Source organism: Prinia subflava, chromosome 5 (assembly GCF_021018805.1).
Source record: "Prinia subflava isolate CZ2003 ecotype Zambia chromosome 5, Cam_Psub_1.2, whole genome shotgun sequence".
Classification (NCBI taxonomy): domain Eukaryota; kingdom Metazoa; phylum Chordata; class Aves; order Passeriformes; family Cisticolidae; genus Prinia; species Prinia subflava.
The window spans coordinates 42540956-42558786 of record NC_086251.1 but is presented as its reverse complement, the minus strand read 5'-3'; the positions used below and the strand labels follow the sequence as shown (position 1 = coordinate 42558786).

The 17831-nt window shown below is 38.9% G+C and overlaps 1 protein-coding gene across 8 annotated transcripts in view; it reads right to left on the bottom strand.

Moving 5' to 3' along the window:
* The window catches only part of NRXN3 (neurexin 3), a 906050-nt gene that overhangs the window by 501580 nt on the left and 386639 nt on the right, over positions 1–17831 (bottom strand). For all 8 annotated transcript variants that reach the window (XM_063399086.1, XM_063399087.1, XM_063399090.1 and 5 more), the window contains one exon: positions 12773–12892. In XM_063399086.1, the coding sequence (XP_063255156.1) occupies positions 12773–12892 (120 nt within the window). The remainder of the gene's footprint in view (positions 1–12772; positions 12893–17831) is intronic.

Below are 17831 nucleotides of genomic sequence, written 5' to 3'. Positions count from 1 at the left end.
ACCCCAAATACCTGCTTCTGTAGAAGAAAGAATCTGTTCTACAGAACAAAGTTCTCTATCGATGACTTCAAAAATAACTACTAAGTTGCTTCTTTTACTTTCCACACTGACAAAAAACTTGCTTTAGCAACCCAAGAAAGGCTAACATACTAGCAAGTTTGTGAAAAGTGATTTTTCCTCCCAGAAGTCTCTTTCCACCTTGCAGCAGTAGAGCAGTGGACTTCAGCCATTTCAAAGACAAGCTTCCAAAGTTTCCTCCTTGCAAAGACAGTACCCTCAGTAGTGCTCCACTCCAAATGTAACTGAAAGCAGGAGAAATAAGACACAAAATAATTCCCAAAACCATAAATAGGAAAGCATATGGTAGGAGAATGAGAAGAGCAGAACTGCTAGTTATTTTCAGTGACAAGATCACATAACTTAAGTTTCCAGGGATGAAGCCCTGGAAACATTTTGCACAAGATTTAAATAAATAAATAAAGGTGGAACTAGGCAGACTCCTGCAACATGCAGACATCTTCCTGACGCAGCAAGCTATCCACAAGGAACAGCCACAGACAAGAACACACGATCTCAGTTTTTCTGTTTGCTACTTAGTACGTCTGCCCTGAAACTATGGCATCTGGAAGCAGCCTCCAGAAGGTTTCCTAAACCCTCAAGTAATGGCAAAGCTGCAGGACTCAATAAATATCAAGAAAGACATAATCTGTAGAGGACTATACAAAGCCTTAGGTGATTTTGGAAAACCTCTTTTTGAGATTAATTTGGAGAGGAGAAAAAGACAGCTGGAAGATAGAGATTATTTCTAACTTCATTTCAAGTTTTCATAATCCAAATATCCACCAACGACCTGGGAAAATTCAAGCAAAGGATGCTTGGGGTCTGTGGGTACACAGCACCACCTCGTGGAGTGAATGGAAGAAGTATAAAAAACAAGGAATGATTCCAGCACTTGAGAAGTCTGCAGCTTGGCTTTTTGACAGGCTGCTCTCCCAGAAGGTTGACAAATCTCTCTATCGAATTTGTACTTTATAAAAAAAGTTCACTGCAGATCTATAAAGAACAAATGAACAACAAACAACTCCCTATTTTTATCGCTCAAACTCATCACCGTTAACATAAACACTGCAGGCCTCTTCATAAATAGAGTGTGGGCAGACAACCATCTGTACTGAATTTTATTTGCCAGCAGGCCTGGCACAGCTGTGAGCACCCTTTTCTTACAAGTTTGAATCTCGTGTACTCAAGGTGGGCAAAGAACACAAGACTACAAATACTAAATTTGCCAGGAATAACAACTTAGACTTCTCTCTATTTAGTACTGGAAAAGAAAAAAGCCCTTTTCCATTTAGAAAATGAAGGAAACTCAGAAAAGCAGCTATTCCACCCTTTCCAGTATTTTCTCCCAAATACGGAAGCTTACAGAGTGTCTGAGAAGGAACATCTTAAGTTTCCCAGCTGGTTCACATCTCTCTGGCTATAAATAAGGATTTGCAGGCACCACTGAAAACATGAAAAACTGATTCATTTCTACCTTACAACAGGTATTTGTCTGTGCAACAGAAAGCATTTAGGTGTCCTGACTTCTAAAGGAGGCAGGCAAATACAGAGGTCTCTGTGCAAAAGGCATGTAGTTGGTCTTACTTTCAGCTCCATCTCAATTATTGCGTTATACTCAGCTTCACTTTAGCAAATGCTTCAAAGTTGTTTCTTCATTTTGGTCTCCAGGATGAAAGTTGTTTAAAACCAGAAAGCATTATGTATATTGTCTATGCATTTCAAATAGCTCCCATGATAATTTTGGTACAGGTCCCCCAATTGTGATATTTGGGCAAAGTATGTTCTCTGGTATGCCTAAATTAAGTTTAAATTACTTAAGCTATCAATATTCCATGCATATGAGCCACCAGTAGCAATTCCACAGCCAAGTGGGGATCTCTCTGAAGATCCCTTTAGACAAAGCACAAATTTATGCTTCAAGTGTCCATCAGAAGCATCTCTATTTCAGCATAATAAGGTAAGGGATTTAAGCCTCTAACGTCTTCCAAATGGGACAAATGCCACTGGTAACAAGTGCAAAAAATGGAGAGGGAAAATGAGAACAGGCTCGTGGTATAGGTTTTGGGTTTTGGTTGTGGGTTTGTTTTTTTTCTGACAGTACAAACCCTTAACTCCTATGATTTGTGTTTAACAATGTGAAGCATAGATAATTCTGTCTGATCTCAGTTTCCAGATTTCAGGTAACTATTAACAAGATGAATTTGCAGGATAATCTCCATGCTGCAGCACTAAATGCTTCAGCATCATGTGGCATGTAGGATTAACATGGTGCCCTCCCTAGCTCAATATACTATTCAAATGTGCACAACTAAGCAATAGTTCACACAGGATTTCAGATATCTATGCATGGCAACTCATCTACCAAAGGCATATTCTGCACAGCTGACACTACAGTTACCAGACATCAAAATCATGCCCTATTGGGTAACTTCAAATGTTTCTGTCAAATATTATGCCCACTGACCTCAAGATAGATACTGTGCCTATCAACACATGTAGTCACTCAAACAGATTTTCTCTTGCCCCATATCACACAGCAGGAGTGGCTACAACAATTTGCTGGCAGTCAGATTCACAGACACTGCTTTTGAGCCAGGTCTGCTCACTTCATTCTGTGTTGGTTACACAACCAACCCAGTGTTACAACAGCAAAGCAGGAAAATGAGTCTTTGCTGATGTCAGCAACAGTGCTGCCTTCTGTAACATGCAGTTGGCTTGGATCCATAATGGAAATCCTGGTGCACTGGCACTTTTTGTGGCAGTCTGCATATCCAAGTGAAAGGCACCTGATTGCTGAAGTCTTCAGTAATAAAAGGAAATACCAATATTAGCCCTCTCTAGTATTTTGTGGTGTTGAACTATGAAACTATCTGTGACAGATGAACTGTTAAAGACACAGACGCTTCTATGGGACCTACAAATTCAATGATGGATGGCTTGTGATATTGCTATCTATCTTCATCATTTGCCTGAGATCAGAGGGCAGAAATGTAACAGACAGAAGGTCATTTAGTACAATCTGAAAAAGAAGAAAAAAAAAAAAAGAAAAGAAATATGACAGATGTTTGGGGGAAGCCAGCAAACCCGACACCAGTTTTGCTGTGGTCAAGCACTGTAAATAGGTTTCAGACCAGAGACAAGAGGAAGAATAGAGCCCCAACCACACTTCCTTCAAAATAAATGTTGGAGTCTCTCTGGAAGAAAAATATGCTTATATTTGGCAGTTATATTATTGAAGTCAGAGTCTAGTCACAACACGCTGGTCTAGAGACCAGTTATGGTATCTGAGACAGTTACTCAACAGACATGAGCACAACTACTCTCACATTAAGGCTAGAGACACATGAACAAAAGCTCCAAAGGTCAAACTCAGCTTTCTCAGGGATGGAGTCATTTTCAAATCTCTTTCTCCATCCTGCTCAAGACCACACTCTGAAGTGCTGTGCTGGCAATGTCCTGAAAGGCATATCCTAGACTAGGGAGGCCATCACAAGGCCTGTGTCTCCAGCATAGAGGTCTGTGAAGAGCCTCAGGAAGTCACAGCCAGTAGCTTATTAAATAATAAACCTATGCAGAGGAGGCTGAACCTACTTAGGTCAATGCTTTTAAACAAAGGTTAGTTGCCCTCTTTCTCAGGTTTTTAAGTGTTTTCTGCTAACTCTCACAATAAATTTATCCTTACGATGCAATGAATTCTGAGCTTTGTTTTGAAAATTATGTCATCAACCACATTCTTTTTTATTCCTTCATTCTCTTCTGTACCAAGTCATTCTAAGACTTTCACTGAAATATGCAAAGTTTTGCTAGCCCTAGGTGTGCAGTTTTCATTGATAAAACTACCACCCATGAAAAATTTTCACCAGCTCTGTATATGCCCAAGACTTTGAAAGGAACTAATGTTCACAGATTTGAAAGCTTTTTCATCTGCAGATAGCTGTTAGCTAAATGGAGTTTTGGTTAACACTTACATCCCAACAGAATTCAAGTTATATGATTATTCTTAGGGGTTTTTACTGAAAAGTGCAAATTTCTCTCACAATCAGAGAAGCTATTTTGTGTCCCAAAATCTCTAAGGACAGCAAAAGGCAACTGGAGCCCCAGACTCCTCTCCCAGCATATGACAAGGCCTCAGATGTCAGTACACAATGAAACACCTCCACAAAGATAAATTAAATCCATCAAATTGTGCTCCCCTGAGCAAAGCTTGTTTCACAGGTTCCCAAGCAGCCAATTTCAATCTGCCCCTCAGGGATCATTATTAAGATAACTGTAATTAAGTTTTTTTTTTAATCTAATCCCCAATGTTCTACAGCTGAGATTATTATACCAGCTCCTGAGTAACAAGATTGCAACATAATAAAGCTATGTCCCTATATGCAGCTAAACTCCACTGGAGATCAATAGTAGCCTTCTGTCAATGACAGGAAATAATTAGTACATTAGGCAGCTTGGGTAGTGAACAAAGAATCTCCTTCAGGACCTCTGACTCCTCCTGCCTTTGTTTTTCTTTAACAGTTTCCATTGCAAAGCATCGAAAAAGCGTAAAAGATCTGTCTCTTGATCCCTACTGACCCCATCTTCCTCCCTTAGGTAGCCCCAGACTTCCAGGCTGAAAAATCAGCAAGAAGAAAAAAGTTTAAAAATTGTAGTACTGCCTGACTCTCTGCATGCTGGCATTCTCTCAGCTATCCACACTGTAAATATTTTATGACATAGATTTGCCCACCTAATGACTGTAATCTTAAAGGCAGCTTTTAGTCTAAGGTATATAAAAATTATATATATAGAAATCTTAAAAGCAAAACAATTAGACACATTTGATATGTGGACTGTGAGAATACCATACCAGATTTTGATCTGCAACTACTGGCATAAATCAGAGGTTACCTCATTGAATTAAAGTAATTATGTTGTATTTATAAATGTTACTGCAAACAAAGTCTAGTCTGTAAAATAGAAAAGACTGACTTCAATCCTTATCTATTTGTTCTCACTGAATAACGTAGGCTCCTCTTTGCAAACTTTGTTCTCTATGTAGACAGCCTGGGAAATAAGTGATAATCACTTGAGGACCCGATAGGAATAAGGAGACAATACAGTGTGTGCTGTGGGAAACAGCTCTGTGCTGCCTGGAAAGCACCAAGTGCACTCTAGCCCATCTCATTAACACCATTACACCCCACTTATCACACATCAGATTTAGATCAATGGCTTAAAAGCGCACATGCATAACTCAGCAGAGTGCTGCAAAGATGGGAGAGCACACAAAATCCAGGTGGGACAAAAAAACAGATTAAGGATTATTCCAGGTCAGAGCTTCCATCCAGGACAGTAAACCCAACATGGAAATCATATTTACATAATCCACAGTATGATTTACAACAGACCCATAGGGGATTGGGGGGAAAGATCAAAGCCAGCTGTGTGTTCACCTGGACTAGTGACTAGGTATCCTGTTGCAGATCAATTGCAACAGCTAAAAGACCAAACAGACTTTGCAATGGTTTTTTCCCTTCTCTGCAAAAGAACAGGTACTATCTGCATACCATATGGCACTCAAAATAACTCATGCTGATGAAACCATAGTAGGTGTGAGATTATCAAAAGTATTTGGACAATACAATTGAGGACAGAAATTTCACAGCATTGTGTGGGGGGAAAATCCATTTAAAATAAAAGTCCTTGAGCTCAGGGATTTTTGCCTATAAAATCCAACCCTACATACATTTTTCATCATCTTCCAAAATCAGTTCTGTACCATCTTCTGTGAAGAAGCTACTATAAGAAGAAATGAATCTTTAAAGAGTAAAATTAATGGTTGAAGACTTTTAGTATTTTTCTGAGTTTTACATTAACTGCTTCTTAAAACAAATATGAACATGTGCGGGATATTACAAAGAAAACGCTAAATTTAAAATTAATCAAATCCTTGTTGCACTTGACAATTTAGAACACTTAATTTATTATTATCTTACATTCAGTCGAAAGATGTGCTTACAGATCATCATCGACAAATGGAGCTTGGAGTGACAGAACAGAGACTCTTTTTCTGCTGCACAACATTTCTGTTTCTGCTGCCAACTTACATAAGAGTCTTATCAGTGATTATACCCTGGGTGTGCCATTACTGAAGGAACAATTTCTGAGGCCAAATCTCTCATGGGGCAATAGACGTAGGACACACCACTCGCTCAGCTACTTTTAAGATGAAAAGTAAAAATTATTGCCATGACTACCAAAGAGGATCCTGCTAAAGAAAAATACTGTCAAAGGGAGCAGAGATCACAAGGAATAAAATTATGGCAAGAGCCCTTTGTGGCATGCTTATGAAAATAGCATAGCTGGTGAGCAGCGCCAGGAAGGGAATTAACTGCTTGAACTGCTCAAAGGTTGATAACAGAGGCTGTAATGACTCCCACCTGTAAAAAGTCTCTCCTTCCATGCTATTGAAGTCTGTAGCAAGGCTGGACCATAGCTTATGTGCTGACAGCAGCCAGGTGTGCACAGATATCAGTGACTGATTACAGCTCTCATTCTAAATGCTCTGTCTGCCAAGCTGTTGAAGCAATCGTAATTAAATTACTCACTAGAGACCTAGCTACATTTTGGGGATCACAAAAGGATAAAGCTGGCTAGCTTTCACTATTAAAAAAAGGAGACACTTTCATGTCAGGGCACCTTGAGAAGCTGGAAGGTGCAGAAGAAGCAATTTCAAAAAACACCTGTCACTCAGAATCCCTCTTTCTCCCCCAAAACAGGGACAGAGAAATTTCTCCCTGTAATGTTGACAGCACTGCCCATTCCAGATGACTCCTAAAGGGAATATGGGGCAAACCAGCTCTTGATCTGCAGTGTGATCTGATGTTTAACAGCTGTTACTCAAGGGAGGGGAAGTGCCTTTCAGTACACTGAAAAGAATGAGCATTCTTAAATCACTGAAGAGCTAAGGCAATTATGCAGTGGGCTATTACTAAGCATCAGAAAAGTGCATGGTGCTTTAATAAGAAGTAGCACCAGATCTTTGCCCTAAAGATATTACATTTCTTGGCCCTGCAGGGCAAATGAAAGTAAACAGTGCTAAGAAGGATGAAAGCAGGGTTCATAACCCAAATCACATTGGTACAATTTACATCGTGTACTGAAGTACACAGTAGCATTTCACTTCTTTTTTATCCCCCTTCTCAGAAAATAAGGTCATTCACTGTCAGAAGACTCCAAAGGCTTAAGTTAGGAACACAAAATGAGCCATCAGCCAGAAAACACTAGTTATAATATGTGAAAGACCACTAAGTAAGCAAGAATAAAGCATGAGGAGAGAACTAAGAAGTAGGCAGTGTCTGACCTGTTGTAATAACATATGATTCACTCAAGATAAATCAGAGGTGACTCTTGCTTCATGTAGGATGGATGTCTCTGTAGTATCAAAGGCAAATCCCCAAGCATGTTGATATTTAAACAGCTGACTGGTTTAGCCATGCATGACTAATGAAGTCTTTGCAGATTTATTTTCTACACACTAGCAACCTCTTGCTCTCTGACTCAGTAAGTGAGTAAGCTGGGCACATTAGAAACAAATGGGTGATAATTGAACATGAACAATGAAGAATGTTTCTGTAGGTAAATCAAGCTGAGTTTGTTGGCATAGACATTAAAAGAGGTCATGAATTCCGGAAAAAAATTGTCCCAGATGGTAAAAAACACAAAATACTGAGACAGAAGGAATAGGGTTCATCTCCCAACTGAGTCTGAATCCTGCAATGGAGAGCACAAGCTGTAACTGCTCAGTGACTCAGAAAGTAACTTTGGGGTGCAAATGGCTCCTGAGCACATCAGAATAAAGCCATCATCAATAAAGGAAGGGTTACTTATTTAGCCATTTGCACTGCTAGTAGTCTCTTCTAATGACTATTCAGCTATGCTATTGAAGCACATGTAAGAGAAACCAGTTCTGCCACTGCAACCTAGTTTACAGACTATCCAGAAGCATCAATACACTTTCATACTCATTCACTTACTTTGTAGGGTACAAAAAAGAAGGGCATTAATGAAGAGGAATGGGCCTGCTCTGACAACCTTGGTATCTCACACACATGGGGCTAAGGCCAGCTTCAGTCTTCCCAAATCAATCAAAAATACTCTGTGGTTTACTCTTAAGTATTACTCTTAGATATGTTTTCCTAATTTTGATATCCTTCCTTTTATGTCAAGTGAAAAAAAAGATTTTGGCTAGTAAGCCTCACTCACTATGATTACATAACTGAAGTTGTCAAAAGCTCCTCTTGTGATGGTGCCAAATTAATGAACAATGGAACAAATTCACCATGACTCTCTTTCCCTCCAATTCTTCCCTCCTCCAAATGTGATTCACATAAAGATAGTAAAAGCATATAGGTTATGCATCACATAAAAATAGATTGGGAAAAAAAATCACATTTTTTTGCACAAAAAACCCCAATGGCCCTGTATATTTATTCTCTCACAGACAAGAAACAAGCATTACTCAGCCAAGCAATCTCATTGGAAGGTTACTTATCAACAGGATCCTTGAAAAGCATGGAGATTGGAGGCATATGACAATACCAACACAAGAGGACAAAAAGCTTGGGCTGACTTTTCACTTTACCAATCAAATGGAAAAGATGCTTTTAAACCAGATGTTTTACACCAGGCTATTACAACCCAAAGTTTATAAATAAATAGATAAACAACACCTATAAATAGCCCATCAATAGTCAGCAGATGGATTTAACTGTTTCAACAACAACATAAAATCTGTTTGAAAAGGTGCTTTATAGTCTGCTTGCACTAGTCATTGCTGCAAATCACTGATTTTTCACAGGCAAACACCTCCACTAATACACACTTGTTTTATCCTGGCAATTGCTCTTGGAAAGCTTGACCCTCAGTGCTCATCTGCATGAAGCACTGAGTAAAAAGCAGCATTTTCTATGATCTAGTTTGACATGGATATACCATTTTCATTAGCTAGATTGCCAATGCCTCTTCCTATGCATTCTCTCTGTGCAGAAAATGTTACTGTTTGATCAGACAGACAAGAATGTGAATGAATTAAAGAATCTGTAAAGCTGTTCATAGACAACATTTCAAATACAGGTAATTTCTCAGGTAGGTTGGAATGCTTAACAACCATGTTTTCAACTCATATCATGGTTAACATTAACAGGATGGAGTTCACCCCAGACACAAGACACTTCACTAACATCGTGGGTTGGCTTTACTTCTGCTGCCTTACATGCTTAAATTTGCACATTTGAACAGTCTAAGCAACAGCTTGGCATGCCAGGGTTGTTTAGTATTTCTAATAGCAACTGCAATACACTAACACTGACTGCCTACATCTTAGAGTGGTATATAAATTCTTAAAATAGGTTGAAAGTCCACATTTATTAAATGTGATGCTGAAATGATTAAAACATCTATAAAGATTGAAGACTATGGAACAACTTCAAGAATTTGATAATATATTTTAAATGGCTTGGAGAAATTCTGAATATCATTATTGCTTCTATTTCTACCTTACATTTCAGGTGTTAGTACCGGCCAGTGTGAAGGGCAAACCTTTAAATTCACTTTTGTACAATGGACCCTCTCAAATGAATTTGTGGAGAGGGGTGTCTGTGGGTTATTCCCGTGTTTGTTTTTTTTTTTTAACATTGATACCACTGTACAAATCAGAATGAAGCATATTAAAACTGAATTTTTGCCTCTATAGTTCCCATTAATTTCTTACTCTGAAGAATCTTAAGTCCTACAAAGTAAAGAACATCTAAAACAGAGCTACAGATGAACAGCTAAAATAAAAGGCTATATCATCATTTCCACTAGGAATTTAAAGCCTTCTCTTGCTAAGTAATTCTAGTGAAGGGATAAACATATCTATAGGTGTACAAAATGTCTCTGTCACCTCTGAAGGGTAATTACAGGTGCTTTGTCTTCACTCTCCAGAAATAGCAGTTCCAAGCCAGTTGCATCTGAATTAGGAAGCTTAATGGCCTAGACCTGGGACAAAAACTAAAAAGGAAAAACATATTGGCAGACCAAGCTTTACTCAGCATGGATAAGACTGAATATCTTTGCGAAGTTTGCTCTAGCAAATAATAAAAAACCCCAAACATAAATCACACCTACCAATAGTTAATTTGGGATAATCTAGGAGATCATCAAGAATAATTGAAGAGAACGCTATACTTCCCATTTATCTGTCTCAGAGGCACAGAAATATTCTTCATCAAACACATGAAAATGCAAATTTCCAGTGTGGACACTTGATTTGACTATTAGAAATAGAAAGGCAAAATATGTACAGTAAGTCAGCCTTTTGCTATCATTTTCATGTAAAACAAGTGTGAAACTCAACCTGTTCTATTTATTTCAATACTCCATATTTACACCGGTGGGAGACCATAAGGTAGAAATAGACATCTACTAAATTAATAGAATGAACTGCTTGGCCAAAAAAACATTATACCAAAGAACCTGATGCATTTATAAATAAAAGGCCTCAGGTTACACAGAAGGTATCTCCCCCTGACATTACTTGCACTAAAATCCAGTCTAGAGTATTTGCTTCAATTGATAAATGCCTGAACTGATTAGCAACCATATCCAAAAGGTAGGAAGCAACAGGACCTTAGCCTTCTCAACTACACACACACAATATATCCTAACTGTATCAGGAAGTCAGGAGTAGAACTCTATTTCCAATGTCGTGATATATGACAAAGACAAAAACAAACAAAACTCACAAAAAAATGTTATACGCACTTTTTGAAGGTCCAGGATGAAGTCTTGTCATGTTCCAGCAGGAGTCCACACAACTTACCTTTCCAGATCATTTTGAAACCCACATGATTCTACATGCATTTGTAAATTACCAGCCAGGTCTGATAACTGGAGGCTGGCTCCTACGCTGCCCACAACACCCCCACCCATTTCAAGCTCCCTTCTCTGCATCATTTCCAGCTGCCAGCTCTAAAAAGCAGCAAGAAATCCCCAATTACAGACACAGGAACCTGGCTCTTCCTGATGCTTCAATGTTCTAAGCCATTAGCAACAGCTTAACAAGGGCACTGCAACATTCTCGAGTTGTGAAGCCAAACACATTAGAAACAAACCCCACAGTATCAATAATATGAGAGATTTCCTGAATATATATTTAAATGCAACCCAACAGAATTCAAAGTAGTGTTTCTTTCACACGTTTGTGTGCTACGCTTAGCAAGCCTAACTGATTGACTGAACAAGTAGTTTGAGAGTGGGAAAGTGGGTGTCCAATTGATAAAAGCAAGCCAAAACAAAAACACAGAAAACTGGCACCAGATCTTGTGACTCCAGTATGAAATGTTTCTTCTGGACCCAAAGTAAACGTTATGAATTCCAAAGCAACCCAAACCCAGACACAGCATTGCAGTCTATAAATCTGTGTCGGTAGTACCTTGTTTATATTGCCCCTGTCAAAGTATGAATGCTGATAGGCCTTTCCAATATCTGTTTGAGAGAAATATGCTGGAAGAAATGGGAGACCTACACAGACAACACCACATACCATGAATGACTCAGAAAAGCAGGCATTTTGGCCTTCAGCAGAAACGGATTGTCACCATATGCTACACAGCTTGTCATATGTGCCATCAATTCAGTCATGTCTCAGACTTTTAGGGGAAGGGTTGCAGATATGACACTGCCATGGTACCAATATTGCATGGACCTTGCTGGTACTAGTAATTAAGTCTTCCAAAAATATTTTAATGAAAAGCAAGGGGTTTTGGGCTTAAAATTTATACAGTCAGTGAACCAAATTATTGAAGCCTACCGTTATGTTTACTGCAGCATCATGATGTATTCCTTTGTTCCCTGCCTTGGAGCAAGTGAGGGAGAAGGGGGCAGTCACCTCAAATAAGAGAAGCAGGCAGACAGTAGAGCTGAAGTGATCTGTTCCCTCCAGGCAGGAGCAAAGGCCAAATCATGATGAGCAGAGGGAATGTCAAAAAGCTGATTATCTGCCCCCTAAAGGCAGACTTAAGGGGTTTGCTCAATTATTTTAACAGAGATCCTATTAGAAGTGGCCAAGAACATCCAATATTTTGAGATTAAGCAAATCAATACACCAAGAAGGACAACAGTTCCACTGTGTATTTAACTGATCAAGGATTTTAAGTGAACATTCTCTCAAACACTACCCAGCATTTCAGCATACACTAGTATTTCAGTAGAAGACTATCTAGAACACTACTCATTTTACATGCATTGCATGTCTTTTTCACCAAAGTTTGAATGAAAATCTCAAAGCATAATTCAGTACAGAAAAGCTAGACATTTTTTTACCTAAGAAAATATTATATACAGTATCTGCAAGTCATTCCTGGTTTCCCTAAACCAGGAATTCCATTAACATCAATTACCACCATCAGACTGGTAAAGTTAGCTTCCAAAAAGAAGAGAGAGAAAAAAAAATCAAAAAACACAACAACAAAAACAGCCAAACAAAACCAATAAATGCTGAATTGCATATTTTCATTTTAAGGGGAAAAAAAAAATCTGATGCAGGCTTTAAAGAAAATTCCAAGAAAAAAAGTTTGGATTTGACATTGGGAAAGTTGCATTGCAATTGAAAGAACAGTGAATCATATGTTCTCTGTGCTCTCATGTATCAGAAGTCACAGGTCACCAAAGCACTGAAAAGTGTACTTACGATCATTACACTGGCTCCCAGAATATGAAGTCATGGAGCAGTCACAGGTGAAGCCTTCCCATTGCTGATTACAGATGCCCTGATTGGCACAGGAATCTTCCTGGCAGGTAGTGCTCGGTCCTGGAGAAAGGATGACAAGAAAAGAGTGAAATAAAGCTGAGAGAATCACTTTGGTCAGGCCCTCAAGAGCTTCAATTAATCACTACCATTACCATCAGGATCCTCATGCAGAAGAGAGAAAGCACTAACCAAACTCTGTTCCATTCCTGGACGTGCAAGAAAGTCAGGTAGAAAGAGCACAAAGACAAGTGTACACCTCACAACAAAACAGCAAACTGTAACACAGAGCAAGGAAGAGGGAACAGCAACATGTTCTCTCTTAGGCAAGCCCAGCTTACATGTTCCCCACTTGCTCAAAGAATTTACCAGTAAAATGGGGGTGATACCAGGCCAACAAACATGGCCAGGTTGTTGTGCTTCCCTAGAAGTTTGCTCCCCTTATAGAAATGAAAGTTAATTAATAGGCCCATGAAAAATGCCTTATCATACCCTAAGAACTGTGAGAATCTAGATTCAAACTGAAGTTTTGAAGCCTCAGCTGGCTACAACTTGGCTTTATGGGTTAATAAAAGTCAGCCACACAAAAACCACTCTGACCTATTACACAGATTCCTCTGGAAACATGCTAATAAAGTCCTCAGAAGGGCATTACATTTATCCAAAACACTTCTCTTTTTGGACTGTTTTCCATGCTTTTGTTGGAAGCAGAGAAGGAAGCAGCCACTGCTAATAGAACAGCTTTTCATTGTTCTGTGATTTGCAGCTAACGGTTGCTACCCTACTCAGATAAGCCTTGCAAAGACAAAATCCAAGCAATAGGCAAAAAAGTAATCTTCAGATCAGAGACTCAATGACAGCTACTATATCATCTACAAGGAGGTAGCTGGATGATTCTGAATCATCTGAGACCAGAAGCTGCAAGTCATAGATTACAAGAACATGAGTTTACAAGTTACTTCCTGGGAAAGTACTTTGTATTTAGTATTTTAGACAAAGGTATGTTGTTCTGTTGTCCAGAATTTTAAATAAAATGTACATATACATTCAACATACCTACTATGCTATATCCTGTATGTGCTGGAAAAGAAGAAATCAAAGAAATAAAGCAGATAAGAAAGGATCAACTGGCTAGGCTGCCTAAGATCAGTTCATTAACCACCTCCAGTCTAGGAGAATACTTTAAGGGTAAAGTAAGAACTGTTCAACCCATCCCAGCATCTTTTTTCAGAGTCTTTGCTAGCAACAGCAACTCCACAAGACTCAATCCTTCTCCTTATTTCTTCATCACATCAACCATCTGTATTTTATAGATTAGATAGGACAGACCAAAGTGGAGACAGCATTTTAAAATATTTTACCATAAAATGAAACCCTTCAACCTCCACTGGACACCATCCATAGTGATTTCACTAAATCCCATCATTATTCAGCATCTTTGATGGGCACTTCCATATTTACAAGCCCTTGTAGAACCTACATCTAACTGGAAGTCCCATGTCAGGCCATGAGCCTCCCAACAATTCAATGACAAAGTCAGGAATGGACCCTTAAAGCTTTGATGCAGTTTCTGCTCTCCCCACCAGATCAGCTTTTCTCACTGAAAGGAGAGAATGGATGAATTTCAGTACGTTTTCAGCTATCTGCTTTTCTTTACATCTCTCCGGCAGTGAGAGTGAACATGTGGCTCGGTAAGCAGTTTGACTGAATGTTAACAAAAACCTGAGCTTCTTCAAGAATTTATTGCACTGTTAAAAAAACCAAAACCTCTAGGTAGAAGCATAAGTGTGTTTAATAGAAGACGACAACAAAATCCCTGAAGGAAAGTTCACCTCTTGAAAAGAAGTGACAGCAGCAGGCACAGCAAGAAAACCCCTTGTTGCCATGCTGAAGGAAAGTTGAGCAGCACTTTTCAACACTTCTCTCCTCCCCTCCGCCTCTTCTTCCCACCCACCTGACTCTCATTTGCAGCCATATGAATCCCAGTGGTCTCAGTGACACAGTGTGAAATTAACAGATCACTTCTAGATTAGAACAGAGCTGACAGACTTTTCAGCGTGGGCCATCAGGCACATGTACCTACAGGCCTCCCTCCTGCTTTTATTCTTGGAAAAATCACAGAAATAAATAAATATATGCATGTGCATCAGGTTGTGGTCTGATGCTTGCTTCAGACTTACTCTGGCCGAGCAAAAAGAGGATAACATTTAATAATCTGAAACAGAATATTAGTTGTCATTTTGCCTAAAATGTCTAAATTATCTGAGGATAAGGAATGAGGAACTGATACCTCTCCTGCACATTATTATCCCACTACCTAACCTCTAACCTCAAACATGAATGCCAATACTCCTAGAGGTATAAACAAGCAAGATGTCTATACCTGTATTTTAAAAATAAAACCAGAAACCAACTGTGACTCTATGCAAACTTGCTACAGCATAATCTATAAAGACCATTACACAGAAGCAGAGCAGAACACCACTTTCAACAACATTTCTCCACTTTTCCTTCATTCTTCTGAGAATGCTTTAATCAGTAACTGTACTTGACAACAGGCATATCTTTTGTCTAGGTGTTGCAAGAGAAAGGACTCCATCCAAGGAATAAGACTGCATGAGGCCTGGTACTTGTGACTTGAATTCTTCATATGATAGAGCCCAGAGAGCCAAAGTACTTTAATTCAGGGCCTGTATTATGGTATCTAAATTGTATTTAACAGAAACCAACTGTGAAGATGGGAACAGCACTTTCAGCAGCCAGAGGGGGAGAAAAGGAAAAGGAAAAGGAAAAGGAAAAGGAAAAGGAAAAGGAAAAGGAAAAGGAAAAGGAAAAGGAAAAGGAAAAGGAAAAGGAAAAGGAAAAGGAAAAGGACACAATGATGAGGAATGTTAAAAGCCTGACAATACCACAAGGAAGGTTGAAGCCTGATCTGCCATCCTTAGAGTCAGTTGTGACAGCACAGCATAGATGCTGGTACTTGGCCTCCCTTCTTAGTTCTATGGGCCATTTGAATCATAAAAGGATCTTTGTCTCAGAGAGTTCCTCTACTCATGCTGCTAACAGTCATTGCCTGATGTCATAATCCTCTGTGGCAACAGAATTTTCTTCAGAGCAACTAATAGGGATGTCACAGGGAATTATGATTTCGGATTAGGGAGCAAAGTGACAGAAGCACAGGGAGGATTATAAAACATGAAGACTGTGTTACCACGCACATGCCCTTTAGTGCTAACGAACAAGGAAAGAAGATGACAAACAACTTATATATAAAGCAGTAGAATTGTTTCTAAATTACCAGTGCCATCAGGACTCAGGTCTATTTTTAATCTCATTCCTCTGGCAACACTAAGAGCAGACAAAGTATTTAAAAGCAAAGTTTCAGAACTAGTCATCACATAATAATGTGAGAAGTCTCTGATTTTATTGTCTGTTTGTAGCTGAGCTTGGTGCATTGCCTTCTTCGTGCCACATGCACAGTGGAAAGAGGAGTAAGTGGGCAGCAGATATCAAGTAAAAGTGGAAAAGTCCTCAGTGCAGAAAAGCAACCCTGCTAGCAGAAGCATGACTTGCTGTGTCTCTTCCTGTCCAGGCTAAGCCTATCAATAGAGGCATCTCCTTTGGAACATGAAATGGCAAACCAGGAATCTTCAACAATATCCTATTTATCTTTATGTCTCCATTTCTAATTTTTACTGGAAGAGCTCGGTATCCGAGAACTTGCAGAATCTGAGATTTGTTTGGTCTCCCTCCCTGGGAAGGAGACCAGCACTACACTTTTTTTTCAGCTACCTATCCAGATATACTGTTTGTTTATTAGTTTTTCTACTAAGTATTTGAAGAAAACCCCCTTTGAAGAGTATAACAGCCTGACCTCATATCTGTATTCTGCTTGGACAAATTGCTTTGTCTACCCTCTTTCTTACAATATCAGTTGTAATGTATCGTTCTCTTTGTCCTGAAATTAAAAAAAAAAAAAATTCTACTGAAGTAAAGTCATTCCTTCCATATCTTTTGAAAGCTCTTTGCAGGAAACAGAACTTGAGAAATAAAAGACAGTATTGTATTTATTGTTCTTTCAAGTTACACGTGGAATCAGTTTTATAGCAGCTGCAGGATTATAACACAACTGCTTCACGCTTTGAACACAACTAGCAATAAATATTAAGATAAGCAAACCATTATTGGTCTTGCACATAACACCTTCCTCCACACATCAAAAATTCACTCTTTTTGAAGGGAATCAACTGTTTGTGTTAATATCATTGTTTCAATAAGATGAAGATCAGCAACAGGGGAAGAATGACAATATGGCTCCATTTTCATTCTTCACCTCTCTAAATGCTCTTATCTTTTCCCCTTGTATCTTCAGAGATGTGAGGGAGCAATAGGAAAGTAATATACACAAGACATCTTTACAGCCTTTGCAGAATAAGGTGCTTCTTTAGTCCCTTCTATAGGTCCTAAATTACAAATGCCATCCAGCACTGAAATATCTCTACCACTACAAGTCAGATATTATAATCAATTTACACCTTTGATAAATCTACACTCTACTTCTGTCAGCATTCCTTTTTCATAACCAGAGATAGTCAGCCTTTTTTAATTCAATCTGCAGTAGCAGTTCAGCTCAGATAGGCATCAGGTCTTGGAAACCATATGCACCAGGCAGAAAATAAACCTGTTCCAGGACTCACACCTCCTGCAGGTTAAGTAGGAAACAAAGTTATGCCAAACAGTTTTCCAGTGTTGGAATAGTTTGGAAAACAAGATTTTTTTCTGAGAAGAAGTGAGCAAAATTAACTCTGAATCTCATGGAACCATCACTGTATGGGATGCACCACACCACATATACTGTAACTGCCTAATACATATTGGTGGTACATCAGCACTTTGCACAAATGTAAGAAACTAAATTATAGTCAGGGTTCAGTGCATGATTCAGAAAGTTAGATCCTGTATTTTGAGTCTGAGATAGCAGAAAGCAGGAATATCACAGACT